General features: G+C 37.3%; 2 protein-coding genes and 2 long non-coding RNA genes across 4 annotated transcripts; 2 read left to right on the top strand and 2 right to left on the bottom strand.

Moving 5' to 3' along the window:
- The first annotated feature begins 1,916 nt into the window (after positions 1-1,916).
- LOC114820909 (uncharacterized) lies at positions 1,917-2,540 on the top strand. Its single transcript, XM_029092239.1, has one exon. It carries the CDS (start codon positions 1,917-1,919, stop codon positions 2,538-2,540), a length of 624 nt encoding a protein of 207 aa, XP_028948072.1.
- A 3,176-nt stretch (positions 2,541-5,716) lies between these two features.
- Positions 5,717-6,366, bottom strand: LOC139191438 (uncharacterized). Its single transcript, XR_011575495.1, has 2 exons — positions 6,150-6,366; positions 5,717-5,763 (listed from the first exon to the last, which is right to left on the bottom strand). It is a non-coding gene; the product is annotated as an uncharacterized lncRNA (long non-coding RNA).
- Positions 6,367-6,402: 36 nt separating this feature from the next.
- LOC139191439 (uncharacterized) lies at positions 6,403-8,113 on the bottom strand. The gene is made up of 2 exons (XR_011575496.1): positions 7,931-8,113; positions 6,403-6,679 (listed from the first exon to the last, which is right to left on the bottom strand). It is a non-coding gene; the product is annotated as an uncharacterized lncRNA (long non-coding RNA).
- A 10,233-nt stretch (positions 8,114-18,346) lies between these two features.
- LOC114820911 (uncharacterized) lies at positions 18,347-20,528 on the top strand. Its single transcript, XM_029092241.1, has 3 exons — positions 18,347-18,653; positions 19,213-20,283; positions 20,368-20,528. The coding sequence occupies exons 1-3, from the start codon at positions 18,347-18,349 to the stop codon at positions 20,526-20,528; spliced, it is 1,539 nt and encodes a 512-aa protein (XP_028948074.1).
- Positions 20,529-25,539: the final 5,011 nt, after the last annotated feature.

The following is a 25,539-nucleotide window of genomic DNA, read 5'->3' on the forward strand; positions in this document are numbered from 1 at the left end:
TGCTCCAAAGTCAATATCAACAACCACGAGCTGGTAGCCCAGTAGCAAATGACGGATTACAAGACTTCTTTAAAACTAAAAATTGGAGGTCTTGGGTTCGAAACCCACTACTGGTTTGAAAGTCAGACTTATGGTCAGGAAAGGCTAAAATGCTTTTGTGAGTCTTTTCGGATTCCGGAAGATTGGAGCCACTATTTGTCACTTTTTTATTTTTTTATTTTTTTATATTTTTAAAAAGGTCGATATCAACCATTGAATATTGTGATTTTGTTATATGCTTTCTGACGATGAACAATCATTATTATTCAGTTGCTATTAGCATTAATCGGTCAGTGGCTTTACCTAGATGTATCATTCTAGTTTCTGAATGCAAAACCTGCTTTTATGCAAACACTTAGACGTTTCTTTCAATTATTTTTTCGTAACAGCAAATGAAGAAGTTTTCATTAGTTGGGCAGCAACAGAAGGATGCAAAGCCAATTGACAGGAAAGCCTGATTGCTTTTTGTGTTGATAAGATTCTTAGGCAGAGGTCTTTCTCGTACGGATGACTCCTTTTTCTTTCCTTCCCACCTTCCATTTTTATGGGTGACAAACCGACAATTATTGAGGTCGTAAAATGTTTTTCTGATTTTCTTTTCATACAATGTGCTATTTTTCCTATTCTACTTCTGTGCTTCATGTCGTTAGTAAACAGAATGCAGGAACGCAATTGCCAAACAGCGATACGACACGATACGACACAGCGATCCGGCTATTGTCTAAATATTAGGATACGATACGTCTTCTACATAGAGCTCTCTCTCTCTCTCTCTCTCTCTGCCCCTCCCACTCTCTCCCCCTCCTCTGGTTAGATCATTTCATCGTTAAGGTGCTTTTGTTGCGTATTCAAAATGTCAGATTCGCATATCAAAAGCGTATCGACGACGTATCCAGATGTCCACTGGTCAACGGATACGTTCAGATACGTATCCGGAGCGTATCGGCACGTATCGTATCCCAGACCGTATCTGATACGGGATACGCTCTTAAGTTGGCGTGTCCGTGCGTCATAGCACTCAACCATGAAACTTGAATCCAAAGTACACAATGACAAAACAGGAAGAGAAAAACAAATGGGGAAAAAGTGATTTTGAACTAACCATCGTTGCTGCTGTGACCGGGAGCTGGAGCGGGAGACATGGGTTTGGCCTGAACAGCAGAGATGGAAATGCCAAAAATGACGACGACAATAGCCTCAACTACAAAAGGATTAGGAGAGAGCCTGGGAATGGCCATTGTTGTTGCCTCTTTCGGAGTCCTTGCCTGGAATGCTTCCAAAGAGGTTTCCTCAGATCGAGAGAGAGAGAGAGAGTCCGGAAGAACTCGAAAGAATAAAAGGGTTGTGAGACTAAGCCGGTAATGCCGTAACCTAGCGTGGGGTGACCATTTTCAACCCTTGGCTTAAAATAAAAATTTTTAGCCCAGAAAATTTAGGTTTTAACCTAGAAACAGTTTTTCTGCTTGAATCATTCTGGCCTAAAATTTTAGCATGAGATTATTAAAGAATGAACTTAGGCTAATTTTTCTTAAATTAACTTTAAAAAAAATTAAAAATTATGTAGACTATCGTAATTTAATTTTATGAACATTTTAATCTAAAAATAAATCATTAAATCGACACATGAAACTCACCAAACTTTCAACTTTCAACAATCGTTCAACTTTCAACAAACTTTCAACTTTCACCAATCGTTCAACGTTCACCAAACTTTCAACTTTTACCAATCTTTCAACTTTCATCAATCATCCTCTATATAAACACAGGTTGAATATCAGTTGATCACACAATCTTCCAACCTTCAATCATCCTCTAAATCCACCAATCTTTCAACTTTCAAAGTGTTTTTGTTTCCTAAAGTCCTTAATATCTCATCAATGGGTGATAGAAGAAGACGTAGCAGGGCAATGCAGATGACACAATACCAAGCATGCCTTGACATTGAGGATATAGAAATGATCAATGCAGAAGTTGAACTTGCAAACTCGCTTATGCAATATGAGCACTATGCTGAATCTAGCCATCGTGGTTTTGTCACGGGGCGTTCATTTGTGCAGCGTGATAGAGAAGAGTGTCATGACCGAATGATGAAAGATCATTTCATCAAGCGTTCGAGATTTCTTGCTCATGATTTTCAAAGGTGGTTTCGGATGAAGAGAAAGCTTTTTGATAGCATCTTGAATGCAGTTGTCAATCATGACCACTACTTTGCAAGGAAGATATATGTCATCGGCCGACAAAGTCTATCACCTCATCAGAAGCTCACTTCTGCATTTCGGATTTTAGCTAATGGGTGCTCTGCAGACTCAACTGACGAGTATTGTCAACTTGTGGATAATACTGCTATTGAGAACCTGAAGCACTTCTGTCAGGCAATTCAAGCCATATATGGAGCCACATATCTCCGCAAACTAAATCGTGAAGACTTGAAGAGGCTTTTACGTAAGGTAGACAAAAGAGGCTTCCCTGACATGATAGGAAGTTTCGATTGTATGCATTGAGAGTGGAAGAATTGGCCTACTGCTTATTAACCCTAAGATCAATATTGCAGAAGAAGAAATGAAAATTATCAAAAGAAGAAGAAGATAACTTGTATTTCTCAGTAAAAGCAATCACAATACAAGAGAGGGAAAATCTCTTTTTATACATTCCGCTTAGCTTATACTATAAGCCTCTAATGATGTGGCACAAGTGTACATGTCATCTATATCCAATATCCTCCCTTAATCGTAACTAGGATTTCCTAGTTTAAGATTGGTACAATGTTTGATGAAGTCAGGACCATTTAATCCTTTAGTTAACACATCTACCACTTGATCCTTTGTGGAAATGTACTGGACTTGAAGATCTCATTTTTGAACTCTTTCTTGAACAAAATGAAGATCGGTTTCGATGTGTTTAATCTTGGAATGTTGAACCGGATTGAGACTTAAGGCAATAGCAGACCGATTATCCCAATGTAAAAGAGGGGGCTAATGTAAAACCACACCCATATCCTTCAATATCAGCTGTGGCATGAGCTAAAGCCTTGTATTCAGACTAATGTCTCTGTGTAATCCAACCCTTTTTCTTGACTGAAACCATGTGCAACCAACCTAGCTTTATGTCTAGAGATAGAACCATCAGGATTTCTCTTTAGTTTATATACCCATTTACAACCAACAATATTTTTATCTGGAGGTAAGGGAAGCTTGTTGCCAATGAGGAATTTGAGAAGCCACCCTGAAATTAGAAGGCTCAGAGGCATCTGTAATATCAACAACAACGGTAAATCCTCCAGAAAAATGAGTACAATCATGTAATTCCAAAGTTTGAACTTGAGGACAAACTACTGCAAGTGCAGTGTAATCCTTTCTAGTGATGGTTCTAGTTTTAAGCCTTGTTTGAATACCCGGAAGAGCATCGGCTAGTACTGAAGTAGTAGATACTGAAGAAGTGGAAAGTGACAGACATGCAACATAGAGGGAGTGGAAAGAGTAGCTGTGAACACGGAAAATTCCTGAAACGAAAGATACAAGAACAACGTGCACAAACAAATATTTGTATTTTGATAGTTTTGGGTTACAATCTCTCTCTATTTTGATCCTCTGATTCGATCTTCGTAAGGTGTGTATTTGTGGATGTGTGATTGATCCAAAGGGCCGTTGGGCTTGATCTAAGGATGAACGTTCTTCAAGGGCCGTGGACTTGATCTTGAAGGTGGATTTGAGCGGATCTTCAAAGGGGCTTTTGGGCTTGATCTTTGAAGAACAGTGACGAACGGATCTCCAAGGGATTTTGGGCTTGATCTTGAAGAACAGTGATGAACGGATCTTCAAGGGCTTTTGGGCTTGATCTTGAAGAACGGTTGGATGTGTGGATTTGTCGACGTTGTTGATCCAAAGGGCCGTTGGGGCTTGATCTTGGATGAACGGATGATGAACGATGGTGCTTTCTTCAAGGGCCGTCGGGGCTTGATCTTGAATTGGTGGATGGTTGATCCAAGGGCCGTCGGGGCTTGATCTTGGAAGAACAATGAACGAAGAACGAAGAACGAAGAACACTTTCTTCAAGGGCCGTCGGGGCTTGATCTTGAATTGGTGGATGATTGTTGATCCAAAGGGCCGTTGGGGCTTGATCTTAGGATGAACGATGAACGAAGAACGCTTTCTTGATTATTCGGGAACCTGGATGCTTGAGAGCTTCGGAGTTTCAGAGCTTCAGAGCTTCAAGAGTTTTGCCTAATGATTTTGGTTTTTTTTTTAAATGAATGAAATGGGCTTGTATTTATAGAATTTTCCAAGGCCTAACTTTGAATATAATATTCCAGATGAAATAATTCGTTTCTGCCAGGTGTTGACACGTGTCCTATTTGATGACTTTTCCAACTCATTTCAATTTTCGTTGAGTCACACGCTACGTGTAAAATTTATGTAATACATGAGCGTTGACACTTTGATTTATCGGTCAACATTTATTTACCGAAATTTCGATGTCTACAGTAGCATTTAAACTAGAAGTAGCTAGATCGAGATTAGGATCCTGTACATGATTGGACACACTAGAGTCTTGGGAATAACCGCTAGCCGTTGATGCATTTGAAACTAAATTCTCAAACAAGAATAAATCTTGATTAGGATGTGAAGCCATCAGATTAACCACAACAGGTCTTAGAGGTACAGTGGAAGATGAAACAGAATTTGACGGTGTATATGTTGGAGAAGAATGACTAATATAAAAAGGAAAACAACCTTCATCATGTATAACATGTCGTGAGATTACTATTTTATCTGTAATGGGATTATAACATAGTGCCCCTTTGTAACCAAAGCAATAACCCAAGAAAACACATTGACTTTACCTAGGTTCAAGCTTGTGTGCATTATAAGACCTGATATAAGGGTAAATAGCATAACCAAACACTTTCATGGAAGACAAATCAGGTTTCTTATCAAACAGTTTTCCAAATGGTGATTGCATCCTCAAAGTTCTAGCTGGCATTCTATTAATCAAGAAAACAGCATGTGCAACTGCATGGTACCAGAACTTAAGTGGTAGTTTGGCAGCATTTAACATAGTCAGTGCATTTTCAACAATATGCATGTGTTTCCTTTCCACCAAACCATTTTGTTGAGGTGTATAAGGACATGAAATAAAATGCAATATCCCATGAGTAGCAAGATAATCCTTGAAAGTATTACTTAAGAATTCACCACCACCATCAAATTGTAATACCTTTATTTTTGTATTAAACTGATTGTCTACATAAGCACATAATCTTACAAAAGCACCAAAAACTTCAGATTTATTCATTAATGGAAACACCCATGCAAATCTTGTTGCTTCATCTACAAAAGACACATAGTATTTGAATCCCTCAATTGAAACAACTGGTGAAGGACCCTACATGTTAGCATGAACTTTATGAAAAGGAATATCAACTCTATCTAACTTCTCTGAAAAAGACAGTTTACTCATTTTGCCACTCAGACATTGTGAACAAACATGAGCATTGACATCACTAGAGACAGACACATTAGAATCCCTAAGCATAGCTTCCAAAATCTCATTTGAAGGATGACCAAACCTATTATGCCACAAAGAAGTCTTGACAGCTTTTCCCATGAATGCAGCAGTAATAGAATCACCTTGAGAAAGTAAAGTTGGAAACACATGTACAAGAATCTTAAACAACTCATTTTGGCTACTCTTTCCTTTGTAAAGTATCACCCCTGTTACCTTGTCCTGCACAAAGAATTGGAAATCATCACAGATAAACCAACTATTGTTATCTTTGCACAATTGTTTCACAGAGAGAAGATTGACTGTTAACATCGGAACATGCAAAATATTTCAAAGATAAAACATGTGAGAAGGGGATTGTAATGTGTCGTGACCAATATTTTGAACAGTCAAGCCTTGACCACTACCAACAATGATTTGTTTATCACCATCATAAGGAACTGCAGAATTTAAGAGTGTGATATTAGGGCTCATATGATGAGAAGCACTTGTATCCACTATCCAAGACTCACACTTAGCAGAAGGTTGTGCAGTGAAAGCAATCATAGGAGAAGAAACAGAAGACCCTTGAACTTCAAAAAAATCTGGAAAACTTGTAGATGACTAACCTTGATGTAGAAATGAAGGAGCAATGCCACTAAAATACTCTGGAGGAGGAGAAAAACCTTGAAATCCAACATTACCAGGAAAGGAAACATAAGACATAGAATTAGATGCATAATTGAGAGGAAAAATCTTGAGAAACATAATTAGCACTGAGTGAAGCAGGAAATGGCGCTCCTTGTTAGGCATAATTGCCACGATGCCTGCAATCAACAGCAATATGTCCCTTTTTACCACAAATTTGACATTCTTGAACCACTTGAGTATTATCAGATCTATATAGACAAGTAATTGCAGTATGACATTTCCTCAAACAAATCTGACATTCAGGAATGATCTCTTGTCTATTAGATGTGTTGCCAGACCAAAAGTTGCCATTTCGAGAACTATTAAACTTGGATTTATAACCACCAGAACCCTTGCCTCTATATCCATTGTTATGACCAAAAGATCAATTCCCTTGCCCATTGTAAGTATTCTATCCTTAACCACCAAAATTGTTCTGTCCTTGTCCATTAAACTGATTTCCAGGAGACTGAAAACCAGAAAAAGAAGAAGAGTTATTTTGTGAAAAACCTGGAGCTTGAGAGAAGCCCATATTAGATAGTCTAGGAGCAACAAACCCAAAACCTAAATTTTGGGGAAATAGAGCAGAAGAAACAGACCCACTTGAGATTGGAGAAGATGCAGAAGCAGTAGACACATCAGGAGATACAGATAAACCAGCATTGGTATACATAGCAGCCATACTATGAACAAGAGATTGCATCCTAGTTTCAAGATTTGTTCTATGCCCCTAACAATTGAGCTCGAAATTCTTTCAAAGTAATAGGTGTGTCTTGGGCAAGAATAACAGTTCGAATTATATCAAACTCAACTGGTAACCCTGTCAAAGTTGCTATAACAACATCATGATCTGTGATCTTTTCACCAGCGGCAGTAAGTTTGTCTTTAATAACCTTCACCGTAACAAGTATTTATCCACACTATCACCACCTTTCTAAATGGTATGTAACTCTGCCTTTAAGTGATTAACACTAGCACTTGAAACAAACATATAGAGATCTTGCAAAGTAGTCCAAGCTTCATAAGAAGTCTTACACCCAACATGTTTAATAACATCATCATTGAGTGTAGCAATGAGAAGACTAAGCAAAGCCATATCTGTCTTAACCCAAGTTTTATAAGTAGTACTGATTTCTTGAGTAACCCCCATCTCAGAATTAAGCACATATTTAGGAGGACACACAGATTCACCAGTGAAATGATCAAAAAGATCATATCCACGAAGCATAGAGCAAAACTGAAAGTTCCACTTAATGAAATTATCGTCATTCAATTTGATTGTTAACATCCCTAAAAGGTTTTCAAGCTTCACTGATTCAGACATGATTCCACAACAACAATTTCAATCAAGAATCACAGCCACAATCCAAGAAGATATAATCAGAAAAATCACTGACTTAGGCGAAAAACCCAGATGTAAAAACTCAAAATTCGAGTCCAAAAATTCACAAATTAGAACAATCAATTAACAATACTAGATGAACAACTGGTTATTGACCGTAATTCATTACAGAAATCATGTAAATTGGCATCGGCCTTCAAGAATGCTTCAATAGTACACAATCTAAAATGATCTAATCAATCAAGCTGTCTGGGCAACAACCTTGAATTCAGATAAGCTACTACTATAATCTTGAACAAAGAAACAAGATCCAGGAAAAAAATTCCCAAAATTTTCAATTTACTAGAAAACTGAAGACGAGGAGAGAAACCACCAAACCTCAAAGAAGAACACAGCGGAAATAGAACTTCACCAAGAACCCATTGCGCAAGCAGACTGGCTCTTTGATACCATATTAACCCTAAGATCAATATTGCAAAAGAAAAATGAAAATTATCAGAAGAAGAAGATAACTTGTTTTTCTCAATGAAAGCAATCATAATACAAGAGAGGGAAAAACCCATTTTATACATTCTGTTTACAACCGCTTAGCTTATACTATAAGCCTCTAATGATGTGGCACATGATGATGTGGCACAAGTGTACATGTCATCTATATCCAATACTGATTAGGCTGGCCAATTCAAGGGTCGTTATAACAAGCCAACCATCGTGCTCGAGGCTGTGGCGTAAGACACATGGATTTGGCATGCATGCTTCGGATCTCTTGGATAAACAACGATATCAACGTTCTTTGGTCTTCACCTCTGTTCGATGATGTTGTCAATGGATGGGCACCAGAATTTCAGTACAAGGTAAGTATGAGCTAGGTTAGTACCTAACTGATGGTATTTATCCTAGTTGGTCTACCTTCGTCAAAAGTTTTTCTCATCATAAACACCACCAGCTTCCCTTAAATCGGCGTTGGAGAACGATTTTACCCTATAAAACCTTTCTATTTTGATTCGTTCCGACGGCACCATCTTCACTAATAGAAATCCATGCCAAACATAAAGCAATATCTTCGTCAAAGGTCCAATTACAACCTCTAACATGCTGTTTTGCCATCTTGAAAATTTTGGAAATGAGAAGAAATGGTAGAAAGAAAAATTGGAAGAATTGTAGGAGAAAGTGAGTTTTGTGTGGATGTTTGAACAAATACATAGGTATTTATAGAGTTTTTAGGTGAATTTTGAGTTAAATAATTTTTTTAAATTATTTTAGCCGTTAGATTTAAATTTGGACCGTTAGATTTTTTTTTTTACCGTTAGATTTGATTATATTCGATCTAAGCCGTTGGATTCAATAATTATATAAATATAATTAAAAAAATTGAACGTGGACCATTGGATTAGCCAAAGGCCCTTTTGAAATTAGTCGTTGGATCGAAAACAGTAGCCCAACGGCTACTGACATGATGTGACAGCCAGGGGACACGCCCACGTGGATAGGGTCCCGCTGGGCTGGCATCTAGCGCGTTGGGGCGAGTCGGGTTGGCGTTTGGGCTTCACAGCCCGTGGTACACTCGCATCGGCTAGGGTCCACTCCAATTTGTGGCCTAAACTTGGGCCGGTATTTGGTCCCGAGATGAGTTTTAGGTTTTAGGTTAGTTTTAGGCCATGGGTTGGGTTGGATTTTTGGGGGAGGGGGGAAGGGGAATTATAGGTTTTAGCCCAGGGTTAGAGTGGGTTTAAGGAGAAAAAGGTGAAATATGCCTCATAATAGGCTAGTAATAATGTGGTTCAAATTAGCCTTTGGCAAGTATCGAACCTAAGACATCTCACTTACAAGTGAAGAGGAATACCACTAAACCATAATATTAATACTAAGTGATCTTTAGACAAACCCTCAATCTGGGAAATCCTTAGAACCTTTGGCCCTTTAGTATTCTACTTAAGAATTGGAGTAAAAAATTACTTTTTCAAAAAACTTGATATAAGTCTTATTTTGTGACTTACTATTAGATTGTGTCCACTTTGTTGAGTTAGGTTTCTTAACTGATTATCCAGACTAACTTTTATTTACCATTTTATCAAATTGTGAAATGTTATTCCTTATTTATAACTTTATCTTTTACTCAATTTCAAGATTAAATATTTTTTCTACTTTTTGCTACTCCTGATTCATATTTCAATTTGTTCTTCTACCTTAAATGTGTTAACTACCTCAACTATGAGTCGAACCACAATTTCATACCTCATTTTTTAAATATTGCAATGTCATACCTCAACTTACGAATTCATTGCAATGTTAGACCTCCGTTAAAAAATTTGTCAATTGGTCTGTTAATTGTTGATATGGCAGATAGAAGATCGATCCACCAACTACATTAAAAAATTAATTAAATATTTAAAAAGTTAAAATTCTCTCCCAATTCAATTCTCTCTCTCCCTTCTCCCAATCCATTCCAGGCATCATCTCTTTTCCCAAAACCATCATTTCATTCCTTCTCCTCCTCCATCCCCACCTCCATCCCATGCTCTCCTCCCTTCCTCATCCACCACACTCCACTCTAATCTTTGCCGCCTCCACCACATTCCCTTCCACTTCAGTGTACGAATCAGACACCGTCGAAGCCGACTGTGTTAAGATTAAACCCAAACTGGATGACGAGGACAATGACTCCGATTGTGTTGTAATTAAGAATGAATTAGAAGACATCGACGCCAACAAAAAAAAATTCTCCGTCAAAGGTTAGTTTCCGTTGCCATGATTCTCTGGTTCTTGTCTTTCGCTCGAATGGAGTTCCATACCATCCAAAATCGGTGAAACTAAAATTCAATAGGAAAACTCATTTTCTTGAACAACCAGTATCTGTTAAAGTCCCACATCAGTGGTGGGAAAGGAAACTAAGGGGTTTAAATATGATTACTCCACTCTAACTAATATTGAGGCATTTTGTGGTAAAACCCCACACTTGACGGATTGGACAAGTGGTAAAGTTAGGGATAGTATCGGTGTCATTAGAGTGGGGCGGCCCGACAATCTAAAAATTCTAACATGGTATCTAGAGCACAGGTTCGAATCTGAATCTAAGCGTTGTGAATTCGCGAAGCAGAGAAAAGGGAAAATCAACAAAATACCCTAATCTCTGAAGGTTCAGTCTCAGATGGCCGAAGGAGGTGGTGGTGAGCTACGAGCTCCCATTTTCAATAGAAGTAACTACGATTTCTGGATGATCAAGCTGCGTACGATCTTCATCTCGCAGGATCTCTGGAAACTAGTTGAAAAAGGGTATGTAGGACCTGAGATGGATGAGAAGGTTGAGAATGACCTTACAACAGCTAAAAAACTAGCATTAAAGGACAACGTCACTAAAGATGCAAAAGCACTGGGACTAATTCAAAATGCAGTCTCGGATGATATTTTTCCTCACATAGCTCAACAGGTAACCTCCAAAGCTGTTTAGGATATTCTAAAATCAAAATTCATTGGTGATAAGAAAGTAAGATCTGTGAAATTGCAATGGCTTATGATGGATTTTGAACATCTTAGAATGAAGAATGATGAATCTTTATCTATGTATGTATCTAAACTGTTTGAGCTTGTAAATCAAATGAGGTCATATGGGGAAGAACTTTTTAATCAAAGAACTGTGCAAAAGCTTTTGATTAGTATACCTAGGAGTTATGACTCGATTGCAGAACTTATAGAGGAAACCAAAGATACAGATACAATTGGTGTGCAAGATGTTATGGGTTCCTTGAAGTCACATGAACAAAGACTACAAAGGCATGCTGACTATGGTTCAGAGAAGGCTTTTTCATCCCTGAGTATCAATCCTAAAGAAGGATCAAGTTCCTCATATGGGGGTAGCTCAAAATTCAAGAACAACTGGAAAAACAAGGGCAAGAAAATGGATGTAAAACCTGCAAATGTCGCAAAGAAAGATAATCAAGGTGAAGGAACAAAGACTTCATGTGTTCACTGCAACAAATTGCATTATGGAACCTGTTGGTTTAAGGAAAAACCCAAGTGCCATAAATGTGACAGATTTGGTCACTTGGCAAATGACTACAAAAGCAAAATTGTCATGCAGCAAATTACGCAAATGAAGTAGAGGAAGAGGGAACTATGTTTTGTGCATGTCACTCAACCTCTGTGGTGAAAAATTCTAGTGTATGGTATATGGATAGTGCATGTAACAATCATATGACTGGCCATGAATCCCTCTTGATTGAAGTGAACAGAACGTGATAGCCGAAGTTAAAATGGGTACTGGTGACCTAGTTCAAGCTGTTGGAAAGGGAACATTGGTTATTGATACCATACAAGGAAAAAGATACATAAAAAAGGTCATGCTAGTGCCAGGACTAGATGAAAACCTCTTAAGTGTAGGCCAAATGGTTGAACATGGGTACTTCTTGGTATTTGGGGATTATATAATGTATATCTTTGATGACAGAACCTTTGAGAACCTATTGGCAAAGGTGCAAATGACTAGCAATAAGTGTTTCCCTATGACACTTGAATATGGAAATGAAGTAGCTAAAAGAGCAACTGTTGAATAAACCACCTAGAACTGGCATATGAGATTTGGGCATCTAGATTTCCAAAGTCTAAAATCTCTGCAACAAAAGGAAATGGTTTATGGGCTACATGAGATAAAAGATACATCCAAAGTCTGTGAAGGGTGTGTTATGGGTAAAGCTCACAGAGAGGCATTTGACAAAGAGAAAGCATGGAGAGCCATTGTACCTCTAGAATTGATCCATACTGATGCATGTGGACCAATGCAAGTCTCTACCATATCAGGGAACAAATACTTCCTAACCTTTATTGATGATTGCACCAGGATGTGCTGGGTATACTCGATGAATCTGAAATATGAAGTTTTCAATATCTTGAAGAAGTTTAAAGCCATGGTAAAACTACAAAGTGGATTCAAAATCTAGAAGTTGAGGAGTGATAAATGGGGATAATACACCTCCACTAAGTTTTTGAAATTTTGTGAAGATGTTGGTTTGGAAAGACAACTCACAATTGCATATTCCCTTCAACAAAATGGAGTGGCTGAGAGGAATAATAAGACAATTGTTGGGATAACAAAGGCTATGATTCATGAGAAACATTTACCATATAATTTCTGAGGTGAAGCAGTAACAACTGCAGTCTACATTCTTAATTAATGTCCTACCAGATCACTTCATAAAGTAACACCTTTTGAAGCCTTTAGTGGCAGGAAGCCAGGAGTCAAGCACTTGAGGGTCTTTGGTTCTATATGCTACTATCACGTGCCAAGTCAATTGAGGCACAAATTGGAGGAATCTGCAACTAAGGGAATCTTCATTAGGTATGGGAAATGTGAGAAAGGGTATAGAGTGTATGACCTGCATTCCAAGAAAGTAATATTGTCTAGGAGTGTCATTTTTTATGAGAACTCAGCTTGGAATGGGGAAACACAAAGGGAAATGCCTATTTCAGTTCCACTGAATGTTGAGATCAATGATAGAATCACTGAGCAAGTGGAATTAACACCTACTTCAGATCAAATGCAAAGTGAGGACACTATTGGAACACAAGATTCAGCTCAGGGGTCCAGAATTCATCAACTCCTACCTCTACACCGGTTAGGCTAAGAAGCTTGACTAATATACATGCAAGGTGCAACATATGCATCATAGAACCAGAAAATTATCAAGAAGCTGCAAAAGATAAAGCATGGCAGGCAACTATGGATAATGAGATCTCCATGATAGAAAAAAAAATGAAATTTGGGAGTTGGTAGATAGACCTACATCCAAGCCGGTCATTAGAGTTAAATGGGTATATAAAACCAAACTCAATCTTAATGGTTCTATACAAAAACACAAGGCAAGACTAGTTGCTAAGGGATATTCTCAAAAGCCCGAAGTGGATTTCAATGAGACTTACGCTTCTGTAGCAAGGATGAATACTATCAGGACGCTAATAGCTCTTGTAGCCCAAAAAGATTGGAGATTGTTCCAACTTGTTGTGAAATCTGCCTTCTTAAATGGAACTCTACATAATGAGGTCTATGTAGACCAACCTGAAGGTTTTGTAATTCAGAATGCAAAAGAAAAGGTTTATAAGTTAAGGAAGGCATTATATGGCCTGAAACAGTCACCAAGGGCCTGTTATGAAGAAATTGATGCATACCTCATCTTATGTGGATTTGAGAGGAGCCCCAGTGAACCTATATTTTATGTTAAGGTAAGAAATGGTATTGAAACTATAATCATCTCAATCTATGTGGATGATATAGTTTACACAAGCAGCAGTGAAGAATTGATGTTAGAATTCAAGTTTGATATGATGAACATGTATGAAATGACAGATTTGGACTGCTGCACCATTTTCTTGGCATGGGGATTCTGCAAAGTGAAAAAGGGATCTTCATTGGGCAAAAGAAATATGCTCTGTCTCTGCTAGACAAGTTTGGTCTGCTAGACTAGTTTACACTAGCTTGTTGATATTTTCACTAACGCTCTTCCTAAAGCTCGTTTTTGTTTTCTCAGAGATTTCCTTAGTGTGAAATCAGTAAACAACTTAAGAGGGAATGTTGATAGTTAAGTTGTTTTCATTTCCTTAACTGTCTTTGTATTGTCTTATATATATGACAAGTGTAGGGTCTGGATCCATGTACTTTTGTAGGTCTTATATGTCCTTGTAATAGCCATGTGTCATCATCATATTGATGACGTACTATGTAAGGTTAAGATTGGATTTAGTGCCTAAAGGAATGAAAAAGGAATGTTGGTTTTATGCTCTGCAATGAATAAAGCAGCCGCAATCATCAATATAAACAGAAAGCTTTCCTTTTCCAGAGAGCTCCAAGTTTTCCTCTCTCTTTTTCATACTTCAAAACTAAAATAAAAAATTAAACATTTAATCCATAAACTTCATTGTAATGATCCAAAATTTTTATTTGGAAGCTAAATTCGGTGATAGGCCAAAATAAAGTCATGGTTAATCTCTACGCTATTAACCATTATAAATTTCTTTCCTTAAAGAAATCAAGTACAATAATAAATTTGGGTTATTTTACGGCTGCATCTAACCTTCGCATTAGACTGCCTACGTACCCTATGAAGGATCAAGCCATTCGTAGTTCACAAATTCAATTTCTAACTCATTTCCAAAATCAACCAAATGCCATGGCCGTTCAATAATTTAGGGAAAATCGATCATCAATATTGGGGAACTACTTGAGCATAACATATTAAGGGAAGTGAATTTGGATACCCTAGGTCTCATTTTCTTATGTTTCAAGTAATTCACACCAATTTCATATCAAATATAGATTCAAAATATCAAAATTAGCTTAGAAAGGCAGCGTTAGCTCACTGTCCACGCGGCGCCGCGCGTGGCTGTTTCCTGCGAACGGAAACTCCAAATTCCGACGAACTTAAAAAATTACCAAATTTTACAGGGTTGTAGAGTTCAATGAGAAGAACAACTTTCATACCGGGCCGAAGTCCAATTCGGCTGAGAAGTGGCCGGAAAACCCCTCAAATTGCCTGAACCCTCAATTTGGGTAGTTGTCGATTCGCCACCAAAACGAACTCTGACGCCTCATCCAAGGCTTGGGCCTTGTCCCTGGGGTTGAGAGGAGTCTTTTGGTGATGGTCATCGACGACAATCGTTGTCGGATTCTCTGAAAAAAGGATAAAACCACTTGGACACCCGTGGGTTTTGTGGCTTTGATTTGTGAATTTGGGTTAGAAATCTAGAAATATAATACACAAAGACATTGGGCTCGACGAGAGCTTTCCATAGACATGATGCGAAATATATAAGCACACAAATTAAACCCTCTTGTTGACAATTGTAGTATATATGTAAGTAGGGATCATTCTAGGCCGGGGATTAGGAGGGATTGCTAAAACACTTGAAACTAACTTGAAAACGTAAAACTAAGTTTGGAACACTAAACTAGATTCAAAGAATGCAAAACTAGACTCTAATACACTAAAACAACTCAAATGACTCAAAACAGCACAAAACAAGCTAATTGACTCAAAACAAACACTAAGAGTGAATTTGGACGAAAATTGGTTTTACCTTGACTCAAAACACTTAAAAACACAAACTAAAATAGTTTCTAACTAATATGACTCAACAAAGTAAAGGGGGATTTGGTTTTGACGAATTTGAAAGTAAAACAAACAGACTGTAAACTAAAACAAAGTTTGGATGAAATTGGGTAAATTGGATGGATGGTGGGCTAGCTAGAGGGTTCTTCTCCACACATGATACACTTGCATACAAATCGATTTCCAGTTGTTTCTTTCAATAAACCATAAATCTCAACACCCCAGATTAAGTAGGTACGCTTAAATTAACCCTCAGATTTTCCTTATGTCATTGAATTGGACGGAAATAGCTCATCGCAATCAAATTATTCTTCAAAAGTTCCCTACATGAAAGCGCATAATAGAGATACAATCAAAGGTCATTAAGTTATATGAAAATCATAAGTATTGACAAGGCATTCGTAACTATGAAATCGCATGATACTTATGCTAGGAATTTACTTAACACGATTGTGACTAGCAACCTCCACTACTTATGAATATAAATTCATAACGATTAGGTGAAACTCCCTTATATCCAAGCATCAGATTTATGCATGAAAATTAAGTGTGCACTCTCAACCCACATACACAAACAAGTTTTAATTCAAACAGATAAGTAAATTGAATTCACAATTTATGAAATTACAATTGGATGTAATCAAATCATATTGCAAGTATAGTCATGGTTTCAAAATTCCCCCTAGCTAAGAGGGGTTTAGTTCCTCATACTCGCAAAACAAAGATTATTGAACTTAAACATTGAAAACAAAAGAAAGATTACACCTAAAAACATTCCAGCAACTCTAACTTGAATGGCAAGCACGTCCAAGGGCTCTCATTCTTCTTCTTTGCTACGGCACAAGGTATGGTTGATGATTTTTATGGTGAATTGTGGTGGTGGATGAGTGATGGGTGATGAGAGTGTATGGGTGCAGCAGAGAATGAATGAATTCGTAGAACTGTATGAAGGGTGCGGCTGGATGTGTGTATTGGAGAATGGATGGGAAGAATGATGTATTTTTGTGCGGCAAAGGGAAGTATTTAAGGTTTTAGGAAATCAAAACCCTAACTTATTTAGGTTAACAGAAATTAAGTTAAAACTACTAGAAAAAGGAAAACAAAATCAGAAATCAAAGGAAAGAGTAAGGAGATATGCGGCAAGGCTTTTAGTTAAAAAGGGAATGTGATTTGGTGCAGGAAATAGGAAAGAAAGGCTCACCCTTGCACGACAAGGAAGAGAAAGGGACAAAGGAGGTGCGGCAAGGGGTTTAGGACTTCTAGAAGTTCTTATTTAGTGTCTTAATATGATTAGGAGTCTTCTTTGTTGCTGGAACTTAGGGACTTTTAGGTTTAGGGAAGGTTAAAACCAAAGTAGGAAACCTTAGCTTAACATTCTTTCTTTTTGTAGGAATCCTTGTGTAAGTAGGAATCCTCATTCTTCTAGGAATCCATCTTCAATTAGGAATCCTAGCACCTTTAGGTCTTCAATTTCGTCCATCTCCCTTGCTCCAAGCATGTGATATCCATTCCAAGCCCAAAACTGCTCCAAAATGCTCTAAAATGCACTTTCTTGCCTCCTTAGCCTTTTGGACCTACAAATACATGAAAATAGCTTAAAATACTAAAATAACTAAGAACTAACAACATAAATGCAAGAAAACAAGCTAACTAAGTCGCCTAAATATGCTCCTATCAAGACACCTGAACCACCTCGAACGGAGGTCGGACGGAGAAGATAAGACCGGGTCAAGGAACTAGGTCGGGTTGGTTGCACGGATCTAAAAGGATTCGTTGCTCCCTCACCTCCCTCTTTTCTCTCCCTTCTTTCTCTACGCATTGGTCCTCTCCCCTCCTCCTTTTCTCTCCTGCATCCCTCATTTTCCCTCTCTCTTACTGCCACCTGGCAACTTCCAACCCCATTTCTTTTATTTTTTTTTTCCAATAACGAAAACATCTCTAATTTCTTCGTTTCACGAACGGTTTCGCCTACACACTCGTAGGATCGAACTCCATCCATATATGTCAATAAATATAATAAAATATACGAAGATAAAATACATCCTCATAAAATTACGTTTAATATACGAGGGGCATTTCCACTTATTGATAAATTTTCTACATTTTCATATATTTTAAATTTTCTAGGGTATTACATTCATCATGGTATCAGAGCCCACGGTTGCGGGCCCGTGCAAGCCAACGAGCTTGTGTGCAAGCCAATGAGCTTGTCACCACCGGGAAGGAAACAAGTCTGAGCTCTTAATATAGAGACGACCGTTGAGTTCCAATTGAAAACAAGTGGGCCTAACATGAGTTGACCTCTGAGTTTCAATTACCGATGTGGATCTCCACATGTGAACCACTAAATGAGGTTACACGTGAGGGGGAGTGTTAAAGTCCCACATCGGTGGTGGGAAAGAAAACCAAGGGGTTTAAATATGATTACCCCACTCTAACTATTATCAAGGTGTTTGTGGTAAAACCCCACACCTGATGGATTGGGCATGTGGTAAAGTTGGGGACGGTATCAGTGTCGTTAAAGTTGGCAATTCAAAAATTCTAAAAGTATCATTAGCTACCATGCATATACCTCCTTAATCCACAGCCTTTTTGTGAATTGAGAAATTTTTGATAAACCCTAGAAAATAAAACCAGGAATACAGTTAGAGAATAAAAAAAATACACAAAAATGCAATAGACAATTGAATAATTAAAGATGGAGGAGGAACCATCGCAAAGAAATTTTGTAAATCCCATTTTTCCTATTTCAAACCGGTCGTCGACACCAGCGGTGTCTGATCTGTGCACTGAAGTGGAAGAGAAAGTGGTGGAGGCAGCAGAGATTAGGGTGGAGTGTGGTGGAGGAGGAGGGGGAGGAGAGCATGAGAGGGATCCCCACCAGAGACGAATCTACAGAGGGACCTGGAAGGTCCCAGAACCCTCGGCGATCCCAAAATGCTGCTTGAAAATTTTTAGAGGACCAATCGTACTCGAATATGAGGTCTATGCAGACAGAGCTGCAGGTTACAACTTGCAACGGAGAAGAAAGAAAACAGGGCTTTTTAAAAAAATTGGTCCAAAATGCAGGCCAATTTGTTTTTTTTTTTTAAGCCTACGTTTGTCTCCACCGTTTACAACATGATTCCATATTCTTTTTTAAGGCCTAGCCCCACATGGGCCATCTTTCCAATCCCGAGAGTCCCTTTCGCTTTTCCTTTCCCCGTTCCTCTGCTTTTCCCCCTAATCCCCCATCTTTCTTATATTCACCCAAACCTCTAAATTTCTAATCCCACCCAATCCCATATTATAATTACATTACTCCAATATCATACCTCCACTTGTTTGTTTCAATTCTCCAAGCCACCACTGTTTGGTTCCAAATTTAAGTACGTTTTTTAGTATTCTAATCTAATCTCAATTAAATTATATTAGATATTGGTGGAGATTTTTAGTCTATTATTGATATGATTGTAGATATGTTTTATGTTTGTATACTCATTTTATCATTGAAATTTAGATGGAATTTTTGTTTATTGGTTGATTGGTATATGTTTTGTGTTTTTGGTTAAATGTGTAGTTTAGAAATAAGAAATATGGAAAGATTTTTCAAGCCAAAGGCAATAGCACCATCTACTTGTTCGAGTATTTCGAGTTCAAGACAAAATGAGTGTGACATTGATTTTAATAATCTTGAGAGAGACCCGGGAAAAAGAATTCGAATGAAGGATTATCCTTCTAATATTCAAGATGAGATCCGAAGAGCATATTTGCAAATGGGACCTTGTAGGCCTACAAAGTATGAGTTCCCATACACTTTGCATGCAAAGAAAAAGCGACTATTTGTTGTTTCGTGGTTTGAAGAATATGATTGGTTGGAGTGTGGTATATCTAAAGATGCGGCATTTTGTCTTCATTGCTATCTCTTTAAAATCAACTTTTCACAATTAGGAAGCGATGCCTTCACTGGGGTAGGCTTTAAGAAATGGAAGAATGCAAGAAAATGTTTTGACAAACTTGTTGGTCCTATTGGTAATTTCCACAATAAAGCTAGAGAAGCAGCTAGTTATCAAATGAACCAAAAGGCACATATTGAAGCAGTTGTGATCAAGCAGTCAGAAGAAGAGTGTATGAAATATCATCTTTGCTTGAATCCATCAATAGATTGCACTAAGTTCTTGTTGCGACAAGGCCTTCCTTTTCGTGGCCACGATAAAAGTGACACTTCAAATAATAGGGGGAATTATTTAGAGCTCTTGCAATTCCTTGTGGATCATGATGAGAAAATAAAGGAAGTTGTGTTGAAAAATGCTCCGAGAAATCTCAAGCTAATAGCTCCTTCAATTCAAAAAGATATTGTCAACTCATGTGCCTTCGAAACTATTAAGGCTATTATGAAAGAAGGGAAAGAGAGTAAATTCTTTTCTATAATGGTAGATGAATCACGTGATATTTCAACAAAGGAGCAAATGGCGGTGATTTTGCGTTATGTGGACAACAAAGGTCAAGTAATTGAAAGGTTCGTAGGAGTCCAACATGTTACTGAAACAACTTTAAGTAAACTAAAGGAGTCCATTGATGAGTTCTTGAAACTACATGATTTGAGCTACTCCAACCTACGAGGTCAAGGTAATGATGGGGCAAGGAATATGAGAGGTGAGTTCAATGGCCTTAAAAAAAAATTAGATGAAGAAAGTTGTGCATTCTATGTTCATTATTTTGCTCATCAACTACAATTAGCTCTTGTTACCGTAGCAAAGAAAAAGTCATGCAAGCGTTGTGATGCACTTAGAGAGAAACAACAAGAAAATCTCATTAAAGCTATTGAAAATGATTGTCCTGAAACGGGGCAAGGGTTAAATCAAGAAACTAGTCTCAAACGTGATGAGGATACACGGTAGAATTCACATTATGGTGCTTAGATTAGTTTGATTACAATGTTCTCATATGTGGTGGACGTGCTTGACATGATTGTTAAAGATTGCTACAATGATAGTGCTGGTGAAGCAAAAAGGTTATTAAAAGATTTACAATCTTTTGAGTTTGTATTCCTCCTCTTTTTTATGAAATCCATATTAGGAGTTACAAACGATTTGTCACAAGCATTGCAAAAAAAAAAAAAATCAAGAGATTGTGAATGCAATAGCTTTAGTCCAGACATGTAAAGAACAACCATGTTGCATGAGAAATGATGAAAAATTTGATCTTTTGGTTGATAAAGTATCATCTTTTTGTGTTGAACATGAAATTGAGGCGCCTAATATGGATGATTTATATGTCATTCAAGGGAAATCATTGCGTAAGGCTCCAAGAAAGACCAACCATCATCATTACAAAGTGGAGCTCTTTTTTGAGGTCATTGATTTCCAACTTATAGAATTAGATGATCGCTTCGCTGAAGGTAATATCGAATTGCTTATTTGCTTGGCATGTTTGAGTCCAAATGATTCATTTGTAGCTTTTGATAAAGAGAAGCTTGTTCGCCTTGCTCATATGTATCCTAAAGATTTCACGGATCGAGATAGATTGGCACTTCAAGATCAACTTGATATTTACATTCATTTTGTGCATTCTGATAATGATTTTTCTCAATTTTGAGGGATTAATGAGCTTGCTAAGAAAATGGTGGAGACAGGGTTGCATCAAATATTTGCATATGTATATTTGCTTGTTCAGTTGGCTTTGGTTTTACCGGTTGCAACTGCTTCAGTAGAGAGGGCATTTTCCGCTATGAATATCATTAAGGGTCCACTTCACAACAAAATGGGAGATCAATGGTTGAGTGACATCTTAGTTGTTTACATTGAGAAAGATGTTTTTTCATGTATTGGTAATGAAGCTATCATGGAACATTTTCAGACTATGAAACCTCGTCATAGACGCTTGAATTAGGATTTTATAGCTTGTAATGTTGTTTTGCACATGATTTTTGAATGAAATGTATTATATCTAACTTTTCAATGTTCTTTTTATCTATAAATTTTTTGACCTTTATTATTGGGACCCCCCGAGTTTAAAATCATGGATCCGCTGATCCCCACATCATATTCATTCATCAGACATTGTACAGTCAATTTTTGTCAGATACTATTTGTGTTTAATTTTAAATAAAAAAATCAAATGAATTATGATCGCATAATACACAATGAATGGCTAAGATGTGGGGATCCTAGTGAATCTGAATAGGATCAAATTTTCTCAATAGAGTACCAAACTGGCCTTTGGGCTCCTTAGGCCAATTTTGACCTATTAAAATATTTTTTATTTATTTATTTATTTTTCAATGGTGGTGGCATTCGAGCACCCTGCTCGATAAGTTCGAACACCATTCGAAATGGTGGAATGGGCGAACATTACTCGATGCTAAATTGCACTTCTAGGACTAAAAAAGAATGGCCAAAGAATTGTCTTTAAAGTTTTCAAAAAAAAAAAAAAAAAAAAAAAAACAAGAAGAAAGAATTGTCTTTAAATGCTGTGTTCTTATGCGTACATGATGAAGGTAAACTTGGGATATTTTTGGACTTGTTTCCAGGTTCCTTAGTATGTCATTAGTAGAAACTATTGTAATGGTTAATGTACCAAATAATACTTTGTGGTTCCTAGTAATTGAATTGTTAGTTGTGATGCATTTAAACTAATGTCATTAGTAGAAACGAGCTTTCAATGACTTGAGCTATGAAACCCCTGTTGCAATGTGATTTAGTAGTAATGCTAGAATTAATGTTCCAATAAAAGGCTATATTTAACTTGGAACCCTTTGAATATTGTCTTACAAGAGCATCTTCAATGAATAGATACAAATTTGTGATGCGAAAATCATATTAAATTTCACTTTACATCTTCGGACGATGTAAATATGAGTTGTACGCAAATGGGAGAATGTAAGTTGGGATCTAAACTTTCTCTCTTTGATTGACATATCCCACCTCCCAAAGAAGTAAAAAAATATAGGGCAATTAGCTGGAATGATCAGTTTTTGACATTTGGTTGTAGATTTGATCAATTTTATCCATGTCATCATTATATTATCATTGTGTGGTCATTATGTCATTGATATATGACCAATATGTCATCATTACTAAAAACTGGTCATTCCAGCTAATTGCCCAAAAATATATGTAAATATATATTTTTGTTCACATCTTTCAGCGAAGATGGATTATATTCGCCTTTATAGAACTTTCAGGATAAAGAAAATGTAAAATCCTCAAGACACCTTAAATCTTCCATTTCAGGGCATTTTACATTTTAAATTCTTGTGTAGATTTCTTTGGGAAATTGGCCAATTATGCTCATTTTTCAAATCTCAACTGCTAAAATGATCAGTTTTTCAGTATGTCATCAATATTTGATGGTTATATTATTAATTTTTATGGCTATATTATTGGTATTTGATTGATTTTTCCTCAGAATTTGATTTGATCAGTTTAACAATTGGAATTTGATTATATCATACCGACTTGATGAATGTCTCCCTTTCAAATTGAAAGCCGTGCTCTTGGCCAGCTAGCCCTCTACACCAAAATTGGAACGAGTCCTCACAACTATTCAACGAACAAGTCCAAAGATGGGGATGTTGGTTTATGACAAGAAGGCCAAAAGCTGTCTTTTTCTTTGATGATCTATATAATTGTGAGAGTTCGTTATGCTTATGCATCATCACTTGATCGATTTAGATAAACATCTAACTGAAACCACAAAACACCAATCAGTCATTCTCTCACTCGAACCCTTCGTCTATCGAACAATTAATGCACCCAGCGGCAACTAAAACTACAACACATTCATTTCATCCACCTGCCTTCTCTCAAATATTCAATCATGTCAATGCATTGTATTGCAGCCAGAAGAATCGATCAGCCATCTTTTTCTCAACCCTAGAAACTTATACGAGAGGATAACCCTTGCGCGCGGACGTGACAGTGGTGTATCACCTATCATTGTCTCTTGGAAACTAAAATAAATAAGGCAAGGGACCAGTAATACAAGCGGCATTAGTTTTTTGCATCTTTACATTTGAGTTATTCCGATTGATGCGTGAATTTATCATGCGTTTACTGACACATACAAATTCAAAAGTATGTAAGTTCCGCATTTCCGTAATCCAGTACCTGAAAAATCAAGATCGAATTAGGCTGATTAGGAGTTGTAGTTGATCTCATACCCTAACCTTCTCTCCACTATTCGTGACTTCTCCGATTCACGACTCTCCATATTAAGTAAGTAAACGTTTAATTAGTTATAAGAAAGTAAAACGAGCTTAATCACCATTATCCATCACACAAGAAAAAAACAGATTTCATACTACCACCATATAATTAGGCCCTACTACAGCTAGAACAATTTAGTACCAGTGAAATGATACAAGGTTATTATTGATCCACTTCAATCTCAGGTTGTGGAATTGAAATTTCATGCATGGTGGATACTGGAGAGTTTGCTTGGCTAGCAAGTAACACTGCAAGAGTATGACTGGGTTATTAAAGAGAATTAATTTTTCTGCTGGTTGGTGTCAGAGTGTGTATGTGTGTATGTGTGTATGCCGTGGGTGAGAGGTCATGTGCTGTTTTCGAATTTATTGAGAATACCTAATATGAAGAAACCACAAGCCAAATCCACTGTAACTGTACCTCTGGGCATCCTTTTTTGAAAGGCATCCTTTTTTGAAATTTTAATTTCTCCTTCATACGATTACAGGAAAAGAAAAAAAAAGTTTTAACAAAAAGCCCACGGTACTGTTCACTTTAACGAAAAACCACATTTTAACACTAAAAAGTCAAACCTAGTACTATTCATTTTACCCTTTATTTTGTCCTTATTGTTAAAACTCAAAGTTTTCAAGCCATTTTCATTAGTTTTCCTAAAAAATTAAGCAAAATAATTGAATCACTCCATATTTAATCTAAAATTTTTATTCTATCCAATTTTTAATGTGGTGTGGTATATAGGCAATAATCAAATTGAGATGTTTGAACATTTGAAATGAAGACATAGGAGTGGCTGCAAACGAAGACCTAAGAATGGCCGAATTGAAGATAAGATAAGTGCAAATCGGTTAAAGTGGTTTGGAGCCTCCAATTAAATTTATTCTTGAGTCAACCTTCTCAGTCTTTATTTGCTCATGGCTCTTGATTTTTTGTTCCATGCACAGATTTGTCATGTGAAATAAAGACATACAGATGCGCTGGTTAGAAAATGAGATTAAGAGATAGAGACTCAGGGCATAAGGGTAGAGGAATACCTAGGAAGACATTGGAAAAAAAACTTTAAGGAAAGATATGAAGTACTTGGAGCCAGGAGCAGATCCACTATTGGACCTGGGTAGTCCTAGGACCATTTGGACGTCCGAAGAAGCGCCTCTGGAAACCTCTAAGGACCACCCAATGGTCTGGACATGTGGTAGAAGAGAGAAGACCACCATGGCTTTGTTCTTGGACCTTGGTTACAACAAACAAGATGGACTTTTCCTCTCCATTTCCTACGTGACGAATTCTCATTTTTTTTAATTGTTGTCCAATCAGGTTGTGCCACCCTAGCATTTTAATTAGCAAAGGGATGATGTATTAATCAACCAATATATTTAAACCATATGTTTGACACCGTTATTTTTTTTTTAATTCCCTGTAAATTCATACGACCCCTGAAAAGTATTTCGTAGAGTATTATGAACTCGTAGTCGCTTACACTGGCATCTCATACAATCAAATTCACTAAAATACTAAAACAAAAATTATGATATTTTTGTATGTTGTATGTTGAATAATAAACCTCGAATTTGCTTAGCCCACCTATGCATTTGCCTAGACCCCGTCTAGGTGTATAGGCACCCCAATCCGCTGTCGGACTAGCACCTAACATCCCTTGATTAGGACCACCCGAAGTTATAATCATGGATCAGCCACTGCTTGGAAC

This window comes from Malus domestica, chromosome 14, assembly GCF_042453785.1.
Source record: "Malus domestica chromosome 14, GDT2T_hap1".
Classification (NCBI taxonomy): domain Eukaryota; kingdom Viridiplantae; phylum Streptophyta; class Magnoliopsida; order Rosales; family Rosaceae; genus Malus; species Malus domestica.